Source organism: Oncorhynchus mykiss, chromosome 13 (genome assembly GCF_013265735.2).
Source record: "Oncorhynchus mykiss isolate Arlee chromosome 13, USDA_OmykA_1.1, whole genome shotgun sequence".
NCBI lineage: Eukaryota > Metazoa > Chordata > Actinopteri > Salmoniformes > Salmonidae > Oncorhynchus > Oncorhynchus mykiss.
In genome coordinates this window covers 42,220,086-42,246,650 of record NC_048577.1, presented here as the reverse complement: position 1 = coordinate 42,246,650, position 26,565 = coordinate 42,220,086, and the positions used below count along the sequence as shown (strand labels likewise).

General features: G+C 44.3%; 1 protein-coding gene across 2 annotated transcripts in view; it reads left to right on the top strand.

Moving 5' to 3' along the window:
- LOC110486406 (protein shisa-8) overlaps window positions 1-26,565 on the top strand; it is an 81,756-nt gene that overhangs the window by 45,327 nt on the left and 9,864 nt on the right. For both annotated transcript variants that reach the window (XM_021557986.2, XM_021557985.2), the window contains exon 3: window positions 17,965-18,081. In XM_021557986.2, the coding sequence (XP_021413661.2) occupies window positions 17,965-18,081 (117 nt within the window). The remainder of the gene's footprint in view (window positions 1-17,964; window positions 18,082-26,565) is intronic.

Below are 26,565 nucleotides of genomic sequence, written 5' to 3'. Positions count from 1 at the left end.
AGGCAAGATACAGTAGATGGTATCGGGTACAGTATGTACAAATGAGATGAGTATGTAAACAAAGTGGCATAGTATAGTATAAAGTGGCTAGTGATACATGTATTACATAAGGATACCGTCGATGATATAGAGTACAGTATATACGTATGCATATGAGATGAATAATGTAGGGTAAGTAACATTTATATAAGGTAGCATTGTTTAAAGTGGCTAGTGATATATTTACATCATTTCCCATCAATTCCCATTATTAAAGTGGCTGGAGTTGAGTCAGTGTCAGTGTGTTGGCAGCAGCCACTCAGTGTTAGTGGTGGCTGTTTAACAGTCTGATGGCCTTGAGATAGAAGCTGTTTTTCAGTCTCTCGGTCCCAGCTTTGATGCACCTGTACTGACCTCGCCTTCTGGATGATAGCGGGGTGAACAGGCAGTGGCTCGGGTGGTTGATGTCCTTGATGATCTTTATGGCCTTCCTGTGACATCGGGTGGTGTAGGTGTCCTGGAGGGCAGGTAGTTTGCCCCCGGTGATGCGTTGTGCAGACCTCACTACCCTCTGGAGAGCCTTACGGTTGAGGGCGGTGCAGTTGCCATACCAGGCGGTGATACAGCCCGCCAGGATGCTCTCGATTGTGCATCTGTAGAAGTTTGTGAGTGCTTTTGGTGACAAGCCGAATTTCTTCAGCCTCCTGAGGTTGAAGAGGCGCTGCTGCGCCTTCTTCACGATGCTGTCTGTGTGAGTGGACCAATTCAGTTTGTCTGTGATGTGTATGCCGAGGAACTTAAAACTTGCTACCCTCTCCACTACTGTTCCATCGATGTGGATAGGGGGGTGTTCCCTCTGCTGTTTCCTGAAGTCCACAATCATCTCCTTAGTTTTGTTGACGTTGAGTGTGAGGTTGTTTTCCTGACACCACACTCCGAGGGCCCTCACCTCCTCCCTGTAGGCCGTCTCATCGTTGTTGGTAATCAAGCCTACCACTGTTGTGTCGTCCGCAAACTTGATGATTGAGTTGGAGGCGTGCGTGGCCACGCAGTCGTGGGTGAACAGGGAGTACAGGAGAGGGCTCAGAACGCAACCTTGTGGGGCCCCAGTGTTGAGGATCAGCGGGGAGGAGATGTTGTTGCCTACCCTCACCACCTGGGGGCGGCCCGTCAGGAAGTCCAGTACCCAGTTGCACAGGGCGGGGTCGAGACCCAGGGTCTCGAGCTTGATGACGAGCTTGGAGGGTACTATGGTGTTGAATGCCGAGCTGTAGTCGATGAACAGCATTCTCACATAGGTATTCCTCTTGTCCAGATGGGTTAGGGCAGTGTGCAGTGTGGTTGAGATTGCATCGTCTGTGGACCTATTTGGGCGGTAAGCAAATTGGAGTGGGTCTACGGTGTCAGGTAGGGTGGAGGTGATATGGTCCTTGACTAGTCTCTCAAAGCACTTCATGATGACGGATGTGAGTGCTACGGGGCGGTAGTCATTTAGCTCAGTTACCTTAGCTTTCTTGGGAACAGGAACAATGGTGGCCCTCTTGAAGCATGTGGGAACAGCAGACTGGTATAGGGATTGATTGAATATGTCCGTAAACACACCGGCCAGCTGGTCTGCGCATGCTCTGAGGGCGCGGCTGGGGATGCCATCTGGGCCTGCAGCCTTGCGAGGGTTAACACGTTTAAATGTCTTACTCACCTCGGCTGCAGTGAAGGAGAGACCGCATGTTTTCGTTGCAGGCCGTGTCAGTGGCACTGTATTGTCCTCAAAGCGGGCAAAAAAGTTATTTAGTCTGCCTGGGAGCAAGACATCCTGGTCCGTGACTGGGCTGGGTTTCTTCCTGTAGTCCGTGATTGACTGTAGACCCTGCCACATGCCTCTTGTGTCTGAGCCGTTGAATTGAGATTCTACTTTGTCTCTGTACTGGCGCTTAGCTTGTTTGATAGCCTTGCGGAGGGAATAGCTGCACTGTTTGTATTCGGTCATGTTACCAGACACCTTGCCCTGATTAAAAGCAGTGGTTCGCGCTTTCAGTTTCACACGAATGCTGCCATCAATCCACGGTTTCTGGTTAGGGAATGTTTTAATCGTTGCTATGGGAACGACATCTTCAACGCACGTTCTAATGAACTCGCACACCGAATCAGCGTATTCGTCAATGTTGTTATCTGACGCAATACGAAACATCTCCCAGTCCACGTGATGGAAGCAGTCTTGGAGTGTGGAGTCAGCTTGGTCGGACCAGCGTTGGACAGACCTCAGCGTGGGAGCCTCTTGTTTTAGTTTCTGTCTGTAGGCAGGGATCAACAAAATGGAGTCGTGGTCAGCTTTTCCGAAAGGGGGGCGGGGCAGGGCCTTATATGCGTCGCGGAAGTTAGAGTAACAATGGTCCAAGGTCTTTCCTCCCCTGGTTGCGCAATCGATATGCTGATAAAATTTGGGGAGTCTTGTTTTCAGATTAGCCTTGTTAAAATCCCCAGCTACAATGAATGCAGCCTCCGGATAAATTGTTTCCAGTTTGCAGAGAGTTAAATAAAGTTCGTTCAGAGCCATCGATGTGTCTGCTTGGGGGGGGATATATACGGCTGTGATTATAATCGAAGAGAATTCTCTTGGTAGATAATGCGGTCTACATTTGATTGTGAGGAATTCTAAATCAGGTGAACAGAAGGATTTGAGTTCCTGTATGTTTCTTTCATCGCACCATGTCACGTTAGTCATAAGGCATACGCCCCCGCCCCTCTTTTTACCAGAAAGATGTTTTTTCCTGTCTGCGCGATGCGTGGAGAAACCTGTTGGCTGCACCGCTTCGGATAGCGTCTCTCCAGTAAGCCACGTTTCCGTGAAGCAAAGAACGTTACAGTCTCTGATGTCCCTCTGGAATGCTACCCTTGCTCGGATTTCATCAACCTTGTTGTCAAGAGACTGGACATTGGCAAGAAGAATGCTAGGGAGTGGTGCGCGCTGTGCCCGTCTCCGGAGTCTGACCAGAAGACCGCCTCGTTTCCCTCTCTTTCGGAGTCGTTTTTTTGGGTCGCTGCATAGGATCCACTCCGTTGTCCTGTTTGTAAGGCAGAACACAGGATCCGCGTCGCGAAAAACATATTCTTGGTCGTACTGATGGTGAGTTGATGCTGATCTTATATTCAGTAGTTCTTCTCGACTGTATGTAATGAAACCTAAGATGACCTGGGGTACTAATGTAAGAAATAACACGTAAAAAAACAAAAAACTGCATAGTTTCCTAGGAACGCGAAGCGAGGCGGCCATCTCTGTCGGCGCCGGAAGTACTGGATTCTCAATCAGGGACAACAATTGACAGCTGCCTCTGATTGAGAACCATACTAGGCCGAACTCAAAAACCAACATAGAAAAACTAGCATAGACTGCCCACCCAACTCACGGCCTGACCATACTAAAACAAAAGATGTAATAACAGAACTAAGGTCAGAGCGTGACAGCTACAGACGTTTTTGTGAGAAGACTGACTTTTGGGATGTCTCATGGTCTGACAAACACCACTGTAGCTCGGCCACCTTCCACCGTAGATGTGGACGGTCGACATAGATGGATGTGGCGGGATGAGACGCAACCCATACAAAAAAATGTATCTCAAAATGAAACTGATGGATTTAAAAAGTGTTTTTACTCAGATTGAAGCACAGGTGCGTCAATAGACTCTTGAGGAACTTAAATATTGTAATGTATAGCCTGGGCTACTTCTGGCAATCGCTAAACTAAGTCCCTGTTGTTGTTGGAATAATTGTCAAAAAATACGCTGAAAGGCTAAAACATTCAAATAACAATACAAGGCCCTCTTTGGCATCTCTTGCCAATTAATCCCACAATTAAAAGGTGTTTTTAAAATGTCCATAAAATATTTATCCAGCCAAAAGAAGGGAACCTAATACGAGGCTGTTGCTTAACTGGGTTTTCTAAGTTCTCCTCTGTATAAACTGTCTGTAAGGGAAGCTTGAGATGATTGTGCAATTCAATTCCTTATTTTAAATGATTAAGTCCTTTGAACTTAGAAGGGAGCACCCGGAGGTTCTGAGTGTTGTTACATTCAGGGTGAATTATGCATCTCGATCGATCGATCGTATTAGGTTCCCTTCCCGATCGATCGATCGATAGATGGCAGACTCACTTATTACAAAGGGAATTCTATCTGGGAGAGATTCACAGGAAAATCTGGTTGAATCAACTGTGTTTCCATGTCATTTCAACAACAAATATCTATGTCTATGACATCTAATATCTATATCTATGACGTTGAATCAACTTGGAAAACTGATTGGATTTGCAAAAAGTAATCAAAGTAAGGGAATTTAGTATTTTTTCACCCAACGTTTAACCTAAATCCAATGTCGTAGAGAAATGTTCAGCTGATTTCATGTTGAATTCACATTAGTTGACAACTGACGTCTGTGCCCAGTGGGAAACCCTCAAACACGTCATGTATTCAGACAAGCGCATTATCTTACTCACAGTGATAGGATCTTAGGAAGTTATTGATTAAACTATGTGGCCAGTTTATTAGGTACACCCAAATAGTACCGGCCCCTTTGCCTCCAGAACAGCTTGAATTCGTCGGGGCATGGAAACGTTGCTCAATTGGTATCAAGGGACCTAACTGGTGTCAGCAAAACATTCCCCAAACCATTACACCACTGCTACCAGCCTGTACCGTTGACACCACGCAGGATGGGGACTCATGCTACTTATGCCAAAACCTGACACCGAGATGCCACTCTGAGTACCACTATTGTACTGTGCCGTTATTTGCCTGTTTGTGGCCCACCTGTTAGATAGGAGAATGGCAAGAATCGTCCTTCGATTTCTCATTAACTGGCAGTTTTTGCCCACAGGTCGCTTAGGTCACTCGTTTTGCCCATTTTAACATTCAATCAAACAGTAACTGAATACCTGTATGCTTGTTTTTTTTTTATAGCAAACCATGTCCACGTGACTCACAGTCTTTAGAAGCTAACTATTTTCATGAACGGGGTGTTGTACATAACAAACTGAATGTATGTATCAGAGGTACCAATGTAAAATGAATTGGTTGCTTTGTAGGCCTACACATGAGAATAGCTTTGCAACTATGTTGTGTGTGTGTGTGTGTGTGTGTGTGTGTGTGTGTGTGTTGTGTACATTGATAACTGTAGCACAGAAAGATGTCTCAGCACAGCCCTGATGACTTTTGACTCGCGATGGTGCACTGAGGGGGAATTGACTTTAATGGACTATAATTCAGCATGGCGTGTGTTTGTGTGTACAAGACAGAAGGTAGGTAGAGGGGCCTTTTAAATCACTAAGCTGGGCTGGACTGTGCTGACCGCAGCAAACCCATTGTCCTGGCTAAGTCCTCCTCTCAGGTGGAGGGACAGAAAGGAACTGAGAGAAAGAAGAGATATAGAGTAAGCTAAAGAGAAGGAAGTGGCAAATATATGGCAAATAGAAATCCAAAATGGATGGTGTTAAGAGATAGATGGGAGGGGTTGACTAATAGCAACAAGATAACAAATGTAAAACATACAGGGTCTGTAAAATGTATATAGGAACTTTTATGAAATAGCACAGTTACAAATAGAAATCAAATTGGATGGACATCAAAAATAAATGAAGAACAGGACTTAAAACAAACGAAATATAACTATTGTAAAATTTATTGTGTCTGTAAAATGTGTATAAGCTGGAATTAGAAGACTAAGTGTATGTAAACTTCTGACCCACTGGAATTGTGACACAGTGAATTATAAGTGAAATAATCTGTCTGTAAACAATTGTTGGAAAAATGACTTGTGTCATGCACAAAGTAGATGTCCTAACCGACTTGCCAAAACTATAGTTTGTTAACAAGAAATGTGTGGAGTGGTTGAAAAACGAGTTTTAATGACTCCAACCTAAGTGTATGTAAACTTCCGACTTCAACTGTATATAGATATATTTACCACAAAAATATAGGGGATTGGAAATGATGCAGACAATTACATCGATGGAAGCAACAATCTATCCGCAATTTTAAAGCTGATCCACACCTTAAAAAAAAGAAAGAAAAAAGAAAAAGAAGAAAGAGACAGAAAAAACAAAAAAAGAACAAAAAAAATAGAGAAGAAAGTGGGGACTGGTAGTGAGAGTGATAAAGAGAGAGAGAGCAAGTTGGATAAGACAGTGTGATGTGGAACGAGCTAGAGAGTGAGAATGAGCAGCAGAAAGCTGATCTCCCAAACACATCCCTTTAAAGCTTTTCAAGTAAGCACAACAGATGGCCCAATGCACACTCCATCACAAGTACAGGCAGGCAAGGTACTTAGCGCTCTGGAAATTAGAATCTTCTCATGTTTAAATAGGGAGGGCTTACTTCAGCTGCCAAACCCAAGCCACATTTGTGTGAGTTTAAATTGAGTAATTTCAGTATACAGAAAGGGAGAGTCTAATGATAGTAACATATGTCTGTGTGAGAAAGAGAGTGATGTCATTACTTGAGTTTTAGTTGTTAGATTAGAGAACTAGGCACGTGTGTGTGCTTGAGAGAAAGAGAATGTGTCTGTGTGAGAGAGAGACTATGTATGTGAGTGTGCGCACACATGCGTGTGTGAGTGTGAGAAACTGTGATTTCAGTGCCCCAGTTGTAGTTGAGAGGAGAGGCAGGGTAATTTTTTCACAGCACAGGAGTTTATTGCTAGGTGTCTTAATCTGCAGTGTAAGGGCATGCGAACGCTTTTCAGGGCTAATCAGCTTAATGCACCAAACTGCACTAGACGGAGAGCTATAGGGGGAAAGAGATCTGTGAAGCTGAACAAGAGAGGCAGGGAGTGAGAGAGAGAGATGGAGAGGTATAGAGGGGGTAGATTAAAATAAAGATAGGGAGAGGGAGAGATGGAGAGTGGGGTAGAGGAAGAGAGATGGAGAGTGGGGTAGACTGAGGAGAGAGAGAGAGGGATGTGTTTAAATTAAGTGAAGCATATTTTCTGTTTATTGGGGGGGGGGGGGGGGGGGGGCAACATGGCAGAACAGCCAGTCAGTGACAGATGTCTCTCTTACCCCCACTTTCTCTGTCTTTTTAACATCCTCCCTGTGGAGTTCTCAATTCTCTCTCTCTCTCTCTCTCTCTCCCTATCATGCTCTCCCTTTCACTTGCTTGTCTGTTCAATCTCTCATATTTTCTCATGAAGTGTAAAACGCCTCTTGCTCTGCGATATCAGTATTTAATCTATTGATGGTGTTGTGCACAGTCTCTCGCCCCCTACTCTGTCTCTGTGTTTCAGAGCCATGTCAGTGGCAGCTCTGCTGAAGCCCTTGCAGCACTAGAACCCTTTGAAGTTCAGCCCTGCTGAATTAGGCCATCACCCAGCAGTGTACTGCACACCAGCTCCGACTCATTCACAATGTGTACACACACACACACAAATCCAAATCTCTCCCTTGCACTCACTCTCTTTTACTCTCTGTCTTTTCTCTCTCCCCCTCTATCTCGCTCTCTGTCACACACACACACACACACACACACACACACACACACACACACACACACACACACACACACACACACACACACACACACACACACACACACACACACACACAAATCCAAATCTCTCCCTTGCACTCACTCTGTCTTTTCTCTCTCCCCCTCTATCTCACTCTCTGTCACACACACACACACACACACACACACACACACACACACACACACACACACACACACACACACACACACACACACATACACCAACACACACATCATTTGAAATTCATATCAACATACAAATCCTTATTTGCAGAGGCACTCACACTCATACCCACTTCAAAACCGTACACTCTCTTTAAACCTTGTTCTGTGTACACAGACTCAAGGAACCTACGCACAAACTTCGTTAAAAAAAAGACACTCTCATATCCGTGGATATTCAACACCATCATTGCAGCACAGATGGCCATCACACACAGTGTGGACACAGTGTCCAGCCCCATCCACACCACGACTACCACCACCACCACCCACCACCCCATGTCACCAGCACATAACCCTGTGGTCAAACTGGACAGCAGCCAAGGATTTTTTTTTTTATCAATTCAATTTGATGATTTTTTCTCTCTAGTTCACCTCTCTCTCTCTTGGCCTCTCCTCTTTCCACTGCTGATTAGTCCGTTAGAGTTGGTTGATTTAACAGCATAACGGCAGAGTCATGTCTTAAGTGTAAAACTAAGAATGACTTTTTTTTTTTTTTTTTTAAAGATACAAACAAAAGAATAATGAAAAATAGTTGGATTTAACAAGCACCAAGCTGGGAAGACTCCGAGTGGGGCATAGCTCTGGCCAGCCAGACAGTCAAAGTGCATTCCAGAGTTCTCAGTCAGAGGGGAAAGGGATTCCGAGGGAATCTTTGTGAGAGACAGAGCTCATTAGGGGTGCCAGCTCAGATGACCGCTGGGATTGCAGAGAGACGGGCCCCTCTTGAGAGGGAGAACTGGTGGGAAATGTCCTGCTCGCCAGAATCAAACGCTTCACAGCTCATCAGCCAGGGAGCGAGTGAGCCCTTGGTGGACGGCGCCAGTCTCACTATTCTCCTTGGGGTGGAGTGGAGTGCAGAGCAGTGGTGCACTGTGGCACGAAAGACAGTCAATTTTCCGCACGGCTCCCTCAGTGTGTGTCATAATCACATATCAATTGCACGGGGATGTGAAGATGAATTTCTAATTCAATCAGTCAACTTCAGTGTCATCCTTCCCTCGCCGCTCTTTTCTACCGCTCCTTTTGTCTCCTGCATGGTTTCCATTGGTGCGATACATAACGTGGCTCGGACGATTCAGACCCCATCCAGGGCGACGGTATTGCTCTGTGTTTGGTAACTTTTCGTGCCACTAAGTGACCCAGACATAACAATGCCTTCCAAACATGTTGTACATTGTTACATAATGACCTGGAAGCACACATGGTTCACTTACAAAAAGTTATCATTCTATCTATTCACTAAAATGTGAAACATATTTAGTGACTATTTTAAAATGTCCTCACCAGGGACACACACAACAGCCATGTACAGTAACAATATAGCTTTATATATAAAATGAATATCCAATGACTAGTAACCTTTCAGAGAGTCTGACAATAATGTGTGAATCAATTATATTCTGAGTTGCAAAGATGCATCTAAAACGGCACACACATTTAACCTTTCGTCACCCTCTGGTGCTTACATTTGGGCAACTGTCAGTCATCTCAGGTCAGGTTGCTGTTGTTGTCACGCTAGCTAGCTTCCTCTCTTGTCATTGGCCTGAACACCAGCATCACCTCACTGGATTGGTGAGCCTGCTAGAACTTGAGGACTGCAGGGTTTAATTTGCTGTGAAAATAGGAGAGGGCCAGAGTGAACAAGCCTCTGCCTGTCACATTTGTTCAGTATAAACTTTCGAGTCAAAAGGTTTAGAACACCTACACATTCTTGGGTTTTTCTTTAGTTTTAGTGAAACTATGAAATAACACATATGGAATCATGTAGTATCCCAAAAAGTGTTAAACAATTCAAAATATATGTTATATTTGAGATTCTTCAAATGGCCACACTTTGCCTTAATGACAGCTTTGCACACTCTTGGCATTCTCTCAACCAGCCTTATGAGGTAGTCACCTGGAGTGCATTTCAATTAACAGGTGTGCCTTCTTAAAAGTTTGTTTGTAGAATTTCTTTCCTTCTTAATGCGTTTGAGCCAATCAGTTGTGTTGTGACAAGGTAGGGTTGGTATACAGAAGATAACCCTATTTGGTAAAAGTCCATATTATGGCAAGAACAGCTCAAATAAGTAAAGATAAATGACAGTCCATCATTACTTTAACACATGAAGGTCAGTCAATACGGAACATTTCAAGAACTTTGATAAGTTTCTTCTAGTGCAGTTGCAAAAACCATCAAGCGCTATGATGGAACTGGCTACCATGAGGACCGCCACAGGAATGGAAGACCCAGAGTTACCTCTGCTGCAGAGGATACGTTCATTAGAGTTACCAGACTCAGAAATTGCAGCCCAAATAAATGCTTCACAGAGTTCAAGTAACAGACACATCTCAACATCAACTGTTCAGAGGAGAATGTGTGTATTAGACCTTCATGGTCGAATTGCTGCAAAGAAACCACTACTAAAGGACACCAATAATAAGAAGAGACGGTGGAAATGTGTCATTTGGTCTGGAGTCCAAATTCAAGGCACAGTTATCCAGCATGGCTACCACATCATTATGCATCGATACACCATCCCCTCTGGTTTGGAATTAGTGGGACTATCATTTGATTTTCAACCGTACAATGACCCAAAACACTTCCAGGCTGTGTAAGGGCTATTTTACCAAGAAGGAGAGTGATGGAGTGCTGCATCAGATGACCTGGCCTCCACAATACCCCGACCTCAACCAAATTGAGATGTTTTGGGATGAGTCGGACTGCAGAATGAAGGAAAAGCAGCCAACAAGTGCTCAGCATATGAGGGAACTCTTCCAAGACCGTTGGAAAAGCATTCCAGGTGAAGCTGGTTGTCATCAAGGCAAAGGATGGCTATTCGAAGAATCTCAAATATAAAAATGTCAGAATAATAGTAGAGAGAATGATTTATTTCAGATTGATTCAGAATGTATCATCACATTCCCCATGGGTCAGAAGTTTACATTCACTCAATTAGTATTTGGTAGCATTGTCTTTAAATTGTTTAACTTGGGTCAAACGTTTCAGATAACCTCCCACAAGCTTCCCTCAATAAGTTGGGTGAATTTTGGCCCATTCCTCCCGACAGAGCTGGTGTAACTGAGTCAGGTTTGTAGGCCTCTTTGCTCGCTCACACTTTTTCAGTTCTGCCCACAAATGTTCTATGGGATTGAGGTCAGGGCTTTGTGATGGCCACTCCAATACCTTGACTTCGTTAAGCCATTTTGCCACAACTTTGGAAGTATGCTTGGGGTCATTGTCCATTTGGAAGACCCATTTGCGACCAAGTTTTAACTTCCTGACTGATGTCTTGAGATGTTGCTTCAATTTATCCACATCATTTTCCTGCCTCATGTTGCCATCTATTTTGTGAAGGGCACCAGTCCCTCCTGCAGCAAAGCATCCCCACAACATGATGCTGCCACCCCCGTGCTTCACGGTTGGGATGGTGTTCTTCGGCTTGCGAGCCTCCCCCTTTTTCCTCCAAATATAACGATGGTCATTATGGCCAAACAGTTCTATTTTTGTTTCATCAGACCAGAGGACATTTCTCCAAAAAGTACGATCTTTGTCCCCATGTGCAGTTGCAAACCGTAGTCTGGCTTTTTTATGGCGGTTTTGGAGCAGTGGTTTCTTCCTTCCTGAGCGGCCTATCAGGTTATGTCGATATAGGACTTGTTTAACTGTGGATATAGATACTTTTGTACCGGTTTCCTCCAGCATCTTTACAAGGTCCTTTGCTGTTGTTCTGGGATTGATTTGCACTTTTTTAACCAAAGTACGTTAATCTCTAGGAGACAGAACGCGTCTCCTTCCTGAGCGGTGTGATGGCTGCGTGGTCCCATGGTGTTTATACTTATACATAATATTATTTGTTCAGATGAATGTGGTACCTTCAGGCATTTGGAAATTGCTCCCAAGTATGAACCAGACTTGGGGAGGTCTACAATTTTTTTTCTGAGGTCTTGGCTGATTTCTTTTGATTTTCCCATGATGTCAAGCAAAGAGGCACTGAGTTTGAAGGTAGGCCTTGAAATACATCCACAGGTACACCTCCAATTGACTCAAATTATGTCAATTAGCCTATCAAAAGCTTCTAAAGCCATGACATAATTTTCTGGAATTTTCCAAGCTGTTTAAAGGCACAGTCAACTTAGTGTATGTAAACTTCTCACCCACTGGAATTGTGAATATTAAGTGAAATAATCTGTCTATAAACAATTTTTGGAAAAATCACTTGTGTCATGCACAAAGTAGATGTCCTAACCGACTTGCCAAAATTATAGTTCGTTAACAAAACATTTGTGGAGTGGTTGAAAAGCGAGTTTTAATGACTCCAACCTAAGTGTATTTAAACTTCTGACTTCAACTGTAACAACAGTAGTTACTATGGTAACCAAACAATACAGACTTGCAAGTTTAGCTAACAAAACCGTAAGTTCTAGCTTGTAATTATGAACATCGAATTCAACAATGCCAATAATGTTTTCAATTCGACTTTTGCTTTCAAAAGCAGCTCAAACATAGAATGTAAGTATTAACTATTGAATTCTACCATGCGTTGTAGGGTATTATAAACTGGGTGGTTCGAGCCCTGAATTCTGATTGGCTGACAGCCATGGTATATGAGAACGTATACCATGGGTATGACAAAAAGTTTATTTTTACTGCTCTAATTACATAGGTAACCAGTTTATAATAGCAATAAGGCACCTCAGGGGTTTGTGATATATGGACAATATATCACAGCCTCTGTCTATTTGTTAAAATGCCTATTTACTCTGTTCCATCAGACTGCGCAATCCACTGTCTCATCAGCCCAGCCAGGCAATTTATACACTTGATCTCCGCTATAAAAAGCATCTAGACATTATCTCACATTTCTTTTAGACTAACATTTTGTTTTCAACAGAGGAGATTTGTATAAACCTTGCTGTCTGTCTCTCCGACATTTGCAACATTGTTTCAATATTTAAATTTGATCTCCAGCTGTCCCATAGTAATGAACGTGTCAGGAGTCGGGATGAGACAGACAGGCATGCAGCTTTTCTCAGCAAGTCGAAATCATGAATCAGCATAATTTTTATTGATATATACAAAGAACTATCAATAAAAAACAGGTCAAACAAAATTAACTGCAGCTGCTTTGGTGTCTTTCCATCTTCAGTTTGAAGTTATTGCATTAGTTGTGTTGTTGGCTAGCTCCTCTGAGCAACAGTGTACTGATGAAAGAGCACGTTTTCTATGCCAGACAAAATTGTGCATCATTAGCTCATTGTTGTGGATGTATCCAAAGAAATGTCACTAGAAAACTGCTTAAACAAACGCAAATGCAGCTAAATGGGCTCTCCTTCTCCGTGGCCGACGTGAGTAAGACATTTAAATGTGTTAACCCTCGCAAGGCTGCCGGCCCAGACGGCATCTCTAGCCGCATCCTCAGAGCATGCGCAGACCAGCTGGCTGGTGTGTTTATGGACATATTCAATCTCTCCCTATCCCAGTCTGCTGCCCCCACATGCTTCAAGATGGCTACCATTGTTCCTGTACCCAAGTTTGCAAATGTAACAGAACTAAATAACTATCGCCCCGTAGCACTCACTTCTGTCATCATGAAGTGCTTTGAGAGACTAGTCGAGGATCATATCACCTCCACCTTACCAGACACCCTAGACCCACTTCAATTTGCTTACTGCCCCAATAAGTCCACAGACGATGCAATCGCCATCACACTGCACACTGCCCTATCCCATCTGGACAAGAGGAATACCTATGTAAAAATGCTGTTCATTGACAATAGCTCCGCATTCAACACCATAGTACCCTCCAAGCTCATCATTTAGCTTGAGGCCCTGGGACTCAACCCCGCTCTTTGCAATTGGGTCCTGGACTTCCTGATGGGCCGCCCCCCAGGTGGTGAAGGTAGGAAACAACATCTCCACTTCGCTGATCCTCAACACTGTGGCCCCACAAGGGTGCGTGCTCAGCCCCTCCTGTACTCCCTGTTGACCCATGACTGCGTGGCCATGCATGCCTCCAACTCAGTCATCAAGTAGGCAGACAACCCAACAATAGTAGGCTTGACTACCAACAATGACGAGACAGCCTACAGGGAGGAGGTGAGGGCCCTTAGTGTGTGGTGTCAGGAAAACAACCTCTCACTCAACGCCAACAAAACAAAGGAGAGGATCGTGGACTTCAGGAAACAACAAAGGGAGCACCCCCTCATCCACATTGACAGGACAGCAGTGGAGAAGGTGGAACGTTTTAAGTTCCTCGGTGTACACATCACAGACAAACTGAAACGGTCCACCCACACAAACAGTGTGGTGAAGAAGGCGCAATAGTGTGTCAGGAGTTGGGAAGCTGAAGAAGTTTGGCTTGTCACAAAAAACCCTCAAAAACTTTTACAGTTGCACCATTGAGAGCATTCTGTCGGGCTCTATCACCACCTGGTATGGCAACTGCACCGCCCACAACCACAACGCTCTCCAGAGGGCGATGCGGTCTGCACAACGCATCACCGGGAGCAAACTACCTGCCCTCCAGGACACCTACAGCACCCGATGTCACGGAAGGCCAAAAAGATCATCAAGGACAACAACCACCCGAGCCACTGCCTGTTCACCCCGCTATCATCCCGAAGGCGAGGTCAGTACAGGTGCGTCAAAGCTGGGACAGAGAGACTGAAAAACAGCTTATATCTCAAGGCAATCAGACTGTTAAACAGCCATCACTAACACAGAGAGGTTGCTGCCTACATACAGACTTGAAATCATTGGCCACTTTAATAAATGGATCACTAGTCACATTAATAATGCCACTTTAATAATGTTTACATATCTTCCATTACTCATCTCTTATGTATATACTGTATTTTATACCATCTATTGCATCTTGCCTATGCCGCTCTGTCATTGCTCATCCATATATTTATATGTATATATTCTTATTCCATTCCTTTACTTAGATTTGTGAGTATTAGGTAGTTGTTGTGGAATTGTTAGATTACATGTAAGATATTGCTGCACTGTTGGAACTAGAAACACAAGCATTTCGCTACACTCGCAATAACATTTGCTTACCATGTGTACGTGACCAATGCAATTTGATTTGATTTGATTTCATGTCCTGTTATTCTGAATGTACTTTTTGACGTGACTGTAAATTAGCCTTAGTTGGCTAGCTAGCAAGCAAGGAAAAATAACGTTGCCAGCCAGTATTGCAATGGAACATTTAGAATGAACAACTGGGTCATGTCCATAGATACAGAACAAAAAGGCTGAACGACTGGGCCGATAGAATGAATGACCAGCAGGCTTGGGTAGCAACCCTAGATTTGTGTCGGGATTATGTCTTGTGGAAGGATGAAATAGTATGAATAAATTAATAAAAATAATGTTTTGAATGAAAATATGTCAATCATTATTTGAATATGCTGGTAACCCGTTGTATAAAAGTGATAATGCCCTCGAAGCCGGTGTTTGGAGGATACAGTGCCTTGCGAAAGTATTCGGCCCCCTTGAACTTTGCGACCTTTTGCCACATTTCAGGCTTCAAACATAAAGATATAAAACTGTATTTTTTTGTGAAGAATCAACAACAAGTGGGACACAATCATGAAGTGGAACGACATTTATTGGATATTTCAAACTTTTTTAACAAATCAAAAACTGAAAAATTGGGCGTGCAAAATTATTCAGCCCCTTTACTTTCAGTGCAGCAAACTCTCTCCAGAAGTTCAGTGAGGATCTCTGAATGATCCAATGTTGACCTAAAGGACTAATGATGATAAATACAATCCACCTGTGTGTAATCAAGTCTCCGTATAAATGCACCTGCACTGTGATAGTCTCAGAGGTCCGTTAAAAGCGCAGAGAGCATCATGAAGAACAAGGAACACACCAGGCAGGTCCGAGATACTGTTGTGAAGAAGTTTAAAGCCGGATTTGGATACAAAAAGATTTCCCAAGCTTTAAACATGAGGAGCACTGTGCAAGCGATAATATTGAAATGGAAGGAGTATCAGACCACTGCAAATCTACCAAGACCTGGCCGTCCCTCTAAACTTTCAGCTCATACAAGGAGAAGACTGATCAGAGATGCAGCCAAGAGGCCCATGATCACTCTGGATGAACTGCAGAGATCTACAGCTGAGGTGGGAGACTCTGTCCATAGGACAACAATCAGTCGTATATTGCACAAATCTGGCCTTTATGGAAGAGTGGCAAGAAGAAAGCCATTTCTTAAAGATATCCATAAAAAGTGTTGTTTAAAGTTTTCCACAAGCCACCTGGGAGACACACCAAACATGTGGAAGAAGGTGCTCTGGTCAGATGAAACCAAAATTGAACTTTTTGGCAACAATGCAAAACGTTATGTTTGGCATAAAAGCAACACAGCTCATCACACTGAACACACCATCCCCACTGTCAAACATGGTGGTGGCAGCATCATGGTTTGGGCCTGCTTTTCTTCAGCAGGGACAGGGAAGATTGTTAAAATTGATGGGAAGATGGATGGAGCCAAATACAGGACCATTCTGGAAGAAAACCTGATGGAGTCTGCAAAAGACCTGAGACTGGGACGGAGATTTGTCTTCCAACAAGACAATGATCCAAAACATAAAGCAAAATCTACAATGGAATGGTTCAAAAATAAACATATCCAGGTGTTAGATATAATGTCGTTCCACTTCATGATTGTGTCCCACTTGTTGTTGATTCTTCACAAAAAAATACAGTTTTACATCTTTATGTTTGAAGCCTGAAATGTGGCAAAAGGTCGCAAAGTTCAAGGGGGCCGAATACTTTCGCAAGGCACTGTATATTGACATGGTTTGCCTAACAACACCTGTGCCAATATATCCTCCAAACACTGGCTTTTCGGGCATTATCACTTGAATAATGCACACTCTAGAATGCCCTTCACGCCAATCAGAAAGGAGTATTCAACAATGCCATGGTATTAATAATAATAATAATATTGATTTAATATAGGATTTCTCATTCCAGGTAGAATCTCAAAGTCGCTTTAAAAACAAAATAAACTAAAAACGATTTAACAAAACAAATGTAGGGATCTGGCAGTTCTTGGGCGATGCTTTAGTTGAGTTTTTTAGGATCTCCATTATCTACTGCACATGCAGCAGCTACTCTTCCTGGGGTCCACATAAAACGTACAAATACATGACAAAGTACAGAACAGTGATAGACAAGAACAACATAAGATGTTACATTAAATAAACACATAACATTGTCTTCCATAGCTTTAGATGAAAGGCAGTTTGGAAAAGGAAGTATCTTAAGAGGAGGGAGCATAGTTGGTACAGCCAGGCAGGGAGATAGAGACATCTGACAGACAGGCCACAGAGCTCTTCATCGGGAACCCAGTCGTCTTCGTTAGTCACAGCTCCTCCTCCGTAGATAGACTAGGTCGTCCCATACTGAAATGTAGCACCCACCTGGGTGATGCTTCAGCGACTGTAAAAGCTCCAGTAAGACTGTTGATCTGGTGTTCAAATCATATGAGCAAGCTAGCTAGACGTGACATAATCAGTCCTGCAACTCCGTGGGTCACCACCAGATATTACAGTTCATCTATCAACAAGTTATTAAAAACAAAAACAAAAAAATATGTACAATCTAAATATACCATAGGGAATATTTAAACAATGCTTTGTAACTGCATGTCTAGAATGATAACGATATTCTAAAATTCTAAAAGTTGGCATAACTCTCTAAAAGTATGGCTCTGGGCAGAGTTTCCATCTGCATGTCGATGCTCTGCATGTGTGTACCACAACAAACCATCCGGCCTCACACCGCCACGGGGCAGATAGAGAGGCGGTGCTCATGCACGCCAATGAGCGCCACATCCGGGACTGCAACCACTGGGCCACATTAGCGTCCTTAAACTGTTCTACCTGGAACCAAAAGTGGTTCTCCAAAAGGGTTCTCCTATGGGAACAGCCGAAGATAGCACATTTTTTTCTAGTGTAGGGGAGGATATTTGACTGCCTCAATATTACAAAGGACAGTGTGGTCACATGTTTTTCTCAGCATGCATCCTTATCTTCACCAGCCCCCACCATGCACAGAGTAGACGCATAAATATACAGGTCATTAAGCATTACTCACACATGGTGGTACACATGATGGTACACATGGTGGTACACATGATGGTACACATGATGGTACACATGGACTAAGGGTGTAACAGCAGTTCATTCTCTCTTCTTCTCTTGCTTTCTTTATCTCTCTCCCTCTCTCTCTCTCTGTCTTTCAGATCACAACCACCTGAATAACGCTGCCCTCTCACCCCTGGGTCCAGCGATGGCGCTCTCCCACCCTCACAACAACCTTGGTCTGGGCTTTAACAAATGTGCCTCCCTCAAGGCTGTGGGTAAGCAACGCACCGCTCACTACAGACATCCTTTCACATGCACTGTCTATCAACAGACCAGTTCACATAGACATAAATGCACTAAAACCTATCCACTCATGCAAACTTAAATAATATAAACATATTTTATGCATTTTAATATTTCTACACATGTGCATTTGAGAACAGCCGTCAATATTACGTGAGACACAGTGCCTGTGATAATCCAGTACTGAACAGAGTGTTTGTTATGTTATATAATGTTAATGTATGTTAATGTATATTATAAACTGTTTAGCTGGTGCCCAATAAGCCTCTACAGTATTTCACTTATTATTTTCTCATAAATGGAGTAGACAGCCGTATGGTCCTGGGACACACACATGTGTACGCACAAATACACACACACACACACACACACACACACACACACACACACACACACACACACACACACACACACACACACACACACACACACACACACACAAATACTTGCTGATTGGCCACGGGTATGACAAAACATTTATTTTTACTCTCCTAATTACGTTGGTAACCTGTTTATAATAGCAGTCACGCACCTCATGGTTTTGTGGTATATGGCCAATAGACCATGGCTGGCTGTATCAGGCTATATGGTATTGGCCATATACCACACCCCCTTGGGCGTTATTGCTTAATTATAACATGCCTATACTTTGCTCTCGAAAACATGGGTGACTGTGTGAAAGGTGTGAAAAACATGTGACTGTGTGAAAGGTGTGAAAAACATGTGACTGTGAGAAAAACATGTGTGAGTAATCAAGTAGAGCAGGGCTGCCCAACCCTCTTCCTGGAGATCTACCGTCCTGTGGGTCTTCAGCCCAACCCTCTTCCTGGAGATTTACCGTCCTGTGGGTCTTCAGCCCAACCCTCTTCCTGGAGATTTACCGTCCTGTGGGTCTTCAGCCCAACCCTCTTCCTGGAGATCTACCGTCCTGTGGGTCTTCAGCCCAACCCTCTTCCTGGAGATCTACCGTCCTGTGGGTTTTCAGTCCAATTCTCTTCCTGGAGATTTACTGTCCTGTGAGTCTTCAGCCCAACTCTCTTCCTGGAGATTTACCGTCCTGTGGGTTTTCAGTCCAATTCTCTTCCTGGAGATCTACCGTCCTGTGGGTCTTCAGCCCAACCCTCTTCCTGGAGATCTACCGTCCTGTGGGTCTTCAGCCCAACCCTCTTCCTGGAGACGGTAGATCCTGTGGGTTTTCAGTCCAATTCTCTTCCTGGAGATCTACCGTCCTGTGGGTCTTCAGCCCAACCCTCTTCCTGGAGATCTACCGTCCTGTGGGTCTTAAGCCCAACCCTCTTCCTGGAGATCTACCGTCCTGTGGGTCTTCAGCCCAACCCTCTTCCTGGAGATCTACCGTCCTGTGGGTTTTCAGTCCAACCCTCTTCCTGGAGATCTACCGTCCTGTGGGTCTTCAGCCCAACCCTCTTCCTGGAGATCTACCGTCCTGTGGGTCTTCAGCCCAACCCTCTTCCTGGAGATCTACCGTCCTGTGGGTTTTCAGTCCAACCCTCTTCCTGGAGATCTACCGTCCTGTGGGTTTTCAGTCCAACCCTCTTCCTGGAGATCTACCGTCCTGTGGGTCTTCAGCCCAACCCTCTTCCTGGAGATCTACCGTCCTGTGGGTCTTCAGCCCAACCCTCTTCCTGGAGATCTACCGTCCTGTGGGTTTTCAGTCCAACCTTCTTCCTGGAGATCTACCGTCCTGTGGGTCTTCAGCCCAACCCTCTTCCTGGAGATCTACCTTCCTGTGGGTCTTCAGTCCAAACTACAGGACAGTAGATCTCCAGGAAGATGGTTGGGCAGCCCTGAAGTAGAGGATGTATGTTGTATATGAACAACAATGATGTTACTCCCACACATCATCAACTGCCCTCCTCTATCATGACTAACTCATTAACACACAAACTGATGCTACTACATATCCCCCAAGACACATATGGAACACAGACACATGTGGAACACAAACACATGTGGAACACAGACACATGGTGCAGTAACCCTGCCTGTAGCTCAATCACAGGCAGTCAGGATAGTGAGTGACATGACTCCCTGTTGAGTGACTGACAGTATGGGTCTGGATGGGTCAGAGCTGTACTCTTTGGCTGGCCCCATGGCCTCACACACATAAGCACACACTCACACATTCTTACAGTACACTGACCCCAACACACACACACACACACACACACACACACATGCATTCTGACTGACACCACACACTCAGACTCAGACTCAGACTCAGACACACACACATACACACACACACAACCATACGTGATTGTATCTGATCACTCTGGAAAGACAAGGACACACTGATGCTTATTTGGAAAGACAGCACAACACAGACATGCTTGCGCCATGAGATCATTGCATGTCATTAGAACTGCTCACTAGCTCCTCCTATTCTAAAACCACTAATGGCAGGGATGGAGGAGTCCACTTCATTATGGTGCTCACTGAGTAAATAAGTGTGATTGCACCAAAGGACCATCAATAGAAAAGACAATAGATTCATATGGCGTTGTCATTGACATTTGCAGTAAAATACTTAAATTAACATTTTCATCCGATTGTGATGCAACACTCTTTTTCTCCATATTCCTTTCTTCCTGATGAAAGCACATTTTATAATCCCCAACCCTGTCACCAGGAGGACCCCAAACAAAAAAGTAGTCACTTTTAAACTGCATTCATTTTTTAAGACACTGTACACACCACACACACACTCACACACGCATAGCTGTATGTTGAACAGACAATGGCGTGGCTGCCATCCGTGGTGCCAGCCGGGGCACGGGTCCTGTGGCACAGCAGGTTGGCATGCCGGCTCATCGGGCCCTTGAGAAGGGCCCACCTCACGGCTGGTGCATTACCACGGGCAGTTGCTTCGTATTTACATCTCTGCATCTCATTTGAATCCATTGATTTTAAGAGAGGGGAGTCTCTCTACACCTCTAGGGTATTTCACTTATTTCCTCATGAATGGAGCAGACAGCCGTATGGTCTTGCGGACACACACACATGCGTACCCACAAATACACACTCACAAGCACACACACTCACAAGCACACACACTCACAAACACACACACACACACACACACAAACGCGAGCTTGCAGATGGCCGGAAAAGCAGGTTGACGCATGAGATTCTAAACAATGGTAATGACACATGGAAAGGCATTGAGGTACAGGGACACACTCATAACACTCATAAGGGCACACACAGACACACTCACAAGCGCACACACAGACACACTCATAAGGGCACACACAGACACACTCACAAGTGCACACACAGACACACTCACAAGGGCACACACAGACACACTCACAAGCGCACACACAGACACACTCATAAGGGCACACACAGACACACTCACAAGTGCACACACAGACACACTCATAAGGGCACACACAGACACACTCACAAGTGCACACACAGACACACTCATAAGGGCACACACAGACACACTCATAAGGGCACACACAGACACACTCATAAGGGCACACACAGACACACTCACAAGCGCACACACAGACACACTCATAAGGGCACACACAGACACACTCACAAGCGCACACACAGACACACTCACAAGGGCACACACAGACACACTCATAAGGGCACACACAGACACACTCATAAGGGCACACACAGACACACTCATAAGGGCACACACAGACACACTCATAAGGGCACACACAGACACACTCATAAGGGCACACACAGACACACTCACAAGCACACACACAGACACACTCACAAGGGCACACAGACACACTCATAAGGGCACACACAGACACACTCACAAGGGAACACAGAGACACACTCATAAGGGCACACACAGACACACTCACAAGCGCACACACAGACACACTCATAAGGGCACACACAGACACACTCACAAGGGCACACAGACACACTCATAAGGGCACACACAGACACACTCACAAGGGCACACACAGACACACTCATAAGGGCACACACAGACACACTCACAAGCGCACACACAGACACACTCATAAGGGCACACACAGACACACTCATAAGCGCACACACAGACACACTCACAAGGGCACACACAGACACACTCATAAGGGCACACACAGACACACTCATAAGGGCACACACAGACACACTCATAAGGGCACACACAGACACACTCACAAGCGCACACACAGACACACCCATAAGGGCACACACAGACACACTCACAAGCGCACACACAGACACACTCACAAGCGCACACACAGACACACTCATAAGGGCACACACAGACACACTCACAAGCGCACACACAGACACACTCATAAGGGCGCACACACAGACACACTCATAAGGGCACACACAGACACACTCACAAGGGCACACACAGACACACTCACAAGGGCACACACAGACACACTCATAAGGGCACACACAGACGCACTCATAAGGGTACACACAGACACACTCACAAGGGCACACACAGACACACTCACAAGGGCACACTCATAAGGGAACTCACAGGGACACACACAGACACACTCACAGACACACACACAGACACTCATAAGGGCATACACAGACACACATAAGTGCACACACAGACACACTTAAAAGGGCACACACAGACACACTCATAAGGGCACACACAGACACACTCATAAGGGCACACACAGACACACTCATAAGGGCACACACAGACACACTCACAAGGGCACGCACAGACACACTCACAAGGGCACACGCAGACACACTCATAAGGGCACACTCATAAGGGCACAGACAGACACACTCACAGGGGCACACACAGATACACTCACAAGGGCACACACAGACACACTCATAAGGGCACACACAGACACACTCATAAGGGCACACACAGACACACTCATAAGGGCACACACAGACACACTCATAAGGGCACACACAGACACACTCACAAGTGCACACACAGACACACTCATAAGGGCACACACAGACACACTCATAAGGGCACACACAGACACACTCATAAGGGCACACACAGACACACTCATAAGGGCACACATAGACACACTCATAAGGGCACACAAAGACACACTCATAAGGTTACACACAGACACACTCATAAGGGCACACACAGACACACTCATAAGGGCACACACAGACACACTCATAAGGGCACACACAGCAGCTCATTTGGGATATAGGCTTAGCCCTCTCATCTCGTCACACGTGATTGTACTCCCCAGCAAGCCAATAACCAACACGGCACGTCGCCACTCGCTGTGTTGGCAAAGTCATTTAGAGGACAGAGTGTAGTTCAGGGGCTTTGGCTCAGGCGTCAGCCAACTTCTGCCAGGTGTACCAGCAGGTCCTTGGACCAGGATGTAGTTGTAGCCCTGTATCTTAATTAAACACTAACGACCTGAGAATTTCTGATAGGGCACAAAGGGATAGTGCGAAAAAGTGATGGAGAAGGCGAGAAATGGACGGAGAGGGCAGCAAGGCCTCGTTGCTGGTCCCCCGTCTTCAGTGCATATGCTCGCTCACCGTGCACTTCCTGTGCAGTCTGCCGAGAACGTCAGTGATTCCCCGTGACAAAACGCATGCTGCTGCAACCCTGAGGTCACTTTTGTGCAAATATTTCTTAGCAAGCATAGTAGTAGTTGTAGTTCGAGCATCACTAGTAAGGATAAAGAGTAGTAGTTGGGTAGCATTGGTTTCGAGCATCACTAGTAAGGATAAAGAGTAGTAGTTGTGTAGAACGGGTTTCGAGCATCACTAGTAAGGATAAAGAGTAGTAGTTGGGTAGCATGGGTTTCGAGCATCACTAGTAAGGATAAAGAGATCAAATGTCAGTCTAGTCTGGTGCAATATTGTTTGTTTTTTCCTTTGGCTAATTACAGCACACCCCTACTTGTCCTCAAATTGGCTGTGGTGTGGGGATCAATGGAAGTCTTCAGAATGAATGACTTGGCACCTGCTAGACTTCTATTCTTTAGAGAAGCCATGTGACAGGGTTTACACTGTCACATGGTCTGCTGGAATCAAGCTGCTTATCCTTTTAGAATATTTAGAATGTATAAACACATGCCTGTATACAGTTGCGTTGGCAACATAGCCATTTAATCCTCCCATGACTTGCCAAACGTGTCACATGTCACAACATGAAAGCAGGCCTTTTAAGAGCACTGTCATTATCAGCCTAATAGCCGTTTAATGCCTTGCGTTAAAATCATTTCCTGAAATTGCAGTGATTAGGCCATTTAAAGCAGCTTTATACATCTGTAGTTTTTCTCCTTTGGAAGAAGTTAGAACTCTCTCAACACAGAATAAGTGTTATAATGTTCTGTATTGAAGAATTTCCACTTTTTGATCGAAATCCAGCTTTTCTAGAAGACTGGTCTGTGGTTTGATGATATTGAGTTTCAGGAGCAATATACAGGTAACTGCCAAAATAAAGAACCTAATTGGGCTTTGGGCTCCCACCAGCTTCCAGAACAGCTTCAATATGCATAGATTCTAGAAGTGTCTGGAACTATATTGGTGGGATGCAACACCATTCTTCCACGAGAAATTCCATCATTTTTTGTTTTTAATTTTAAGGGGTGGATCAGCTTAATATTGCGGAACGATTGTTGCTTCCATCAATGTAATTGTCTGCATCATTTCCAATCCCCCATATATTTTTGGGGTAAATACAGTGGGGCAAAAAAGTATTTAGTCAGCCACCAATTGTGCAAGTTCTCCCACTTAAAAAGATGAGAGAGGCCTGTAATTTTCATCATAGGCACACTTCAACTATGACAGACAAAATGAGAAAAAAAATCCAGAAAATCACATTGTAGGATTTTTAATGAATTTATTTCCATATAATTTAAAAAGCAGGTCACTAGGTGTAGGCAAAACCATAATCAAATAGGTAAACTGTGATATGACTAAAGAGATAATCAGGGCTATTTTTCCACAAATAGACAGGTATTTTCCTTTCCATGGTAGCAAGATCTTATCTATTTTTGCTAACTTTCTATAAAAATTTATTGGAGTGAGATCAGTTCTTTCTTTTGGGATTTGTATACCGAGTATGCCCACATCTCCGTCAGACCATTTAATTGGTAAACTACAAGGTAATGTAAAATTGGCTTTTTTTAGTGATCCAATACGTATTATCATAATTTGGTTTTAATCCAGAGAGGATAGCAAAAGTATCTAGATCCTCTATGAGGCTGTGGAGAGATTATAATTATGGTTTTAAAAGAAACCATGAATCATCAGCGTACAATGACACCTTAGTTTTTAAGCCACGGATATCTAATCCCTTAATATTATTATTTCATCTAATTTTAATAGCTAACATTTCGGTGGCAATAAATAGATATGACGATAGTGGACAACCTTGTTTTACTCCTCTAGACAGTTTAAAACTTTCTGAGATGTAGCCATTAATTACTATTTTACACCTAGGGTTACAATACATAACTTTAACCCATTTTATAAGAGATTCCCCAACATTTAAATATTCTAAGCATTTATATGTAAACTCCAGACGTACTTTATCAAAAGCCTTTTCAAAATCATCTATGAAAACCAGGCCTGGTGTCCCCGATATTTCATAATATTCTATTGTTTCCAGTACTTGTCTTATATTATCTCCAATGTATCGTCCATGTAAAAAACCTGTCTGATGAGGATGAATAATATCTGACAATACTTTTTAAATTCTATGCGCCAAGCATTTTGCTAGGATTTTTGCATCACAACACTGAAGTGTAAGAGGTCTCCAATTTTTTTAATGGACTGGATCTTTATACACTGCTCAAAAAAATAAAGGGAACACTTAAACAACACAATGTAACTCCAAGTCAATCACACTTCTGTGAAATCAAACTGTCCACTTGGGAGGCAAGACTGATTGACAATAAATTTCACATGCTGTTGTGCAAATGGAATAGACAACAGGTGGAAATTATAGGCAATTAGCAAGACACCCCCAATAAAGGAGTGGTTCTGCAGGTGGGGACCACAGACCACTTCTCAGTTCCTATGCTTCCTGGCTGATGTTTTGGTCACTTTTGAATGCTGGCGGTGCTTTCACTCTAGTGGTAGCATGAGACGGAGTCTACAACCCACACAAGTGGCTCAGGTAGTGCAGCTCATCCAGGATGGCACATCAATGCGAGCTGTGGCAAGAAGGTTTGCTGTGTCTGTCAGCGTAGTGTCCAGAGCATGGAGGTGCTACCAGGAGACAGGCCAGTACATCAGGAGACATGGAGGAGGCCGTAGTAGGGCAACAACCCAGCAGCAGGACCGCTACCTCCGCCTTTGTGCAAGGAGGAGCAGGAGGAGCACTTCCAGAGCCCTGCAAAATGACCTCCAGCAGGCCACAAATGTGCATGTGTCTGCTCAAACGGTTAGAAACAGACTCCATGAGGGTGGTATGAGATCCCGACGTCCACAGGTGGGGGTTGTGCTTACAGCTCAACACC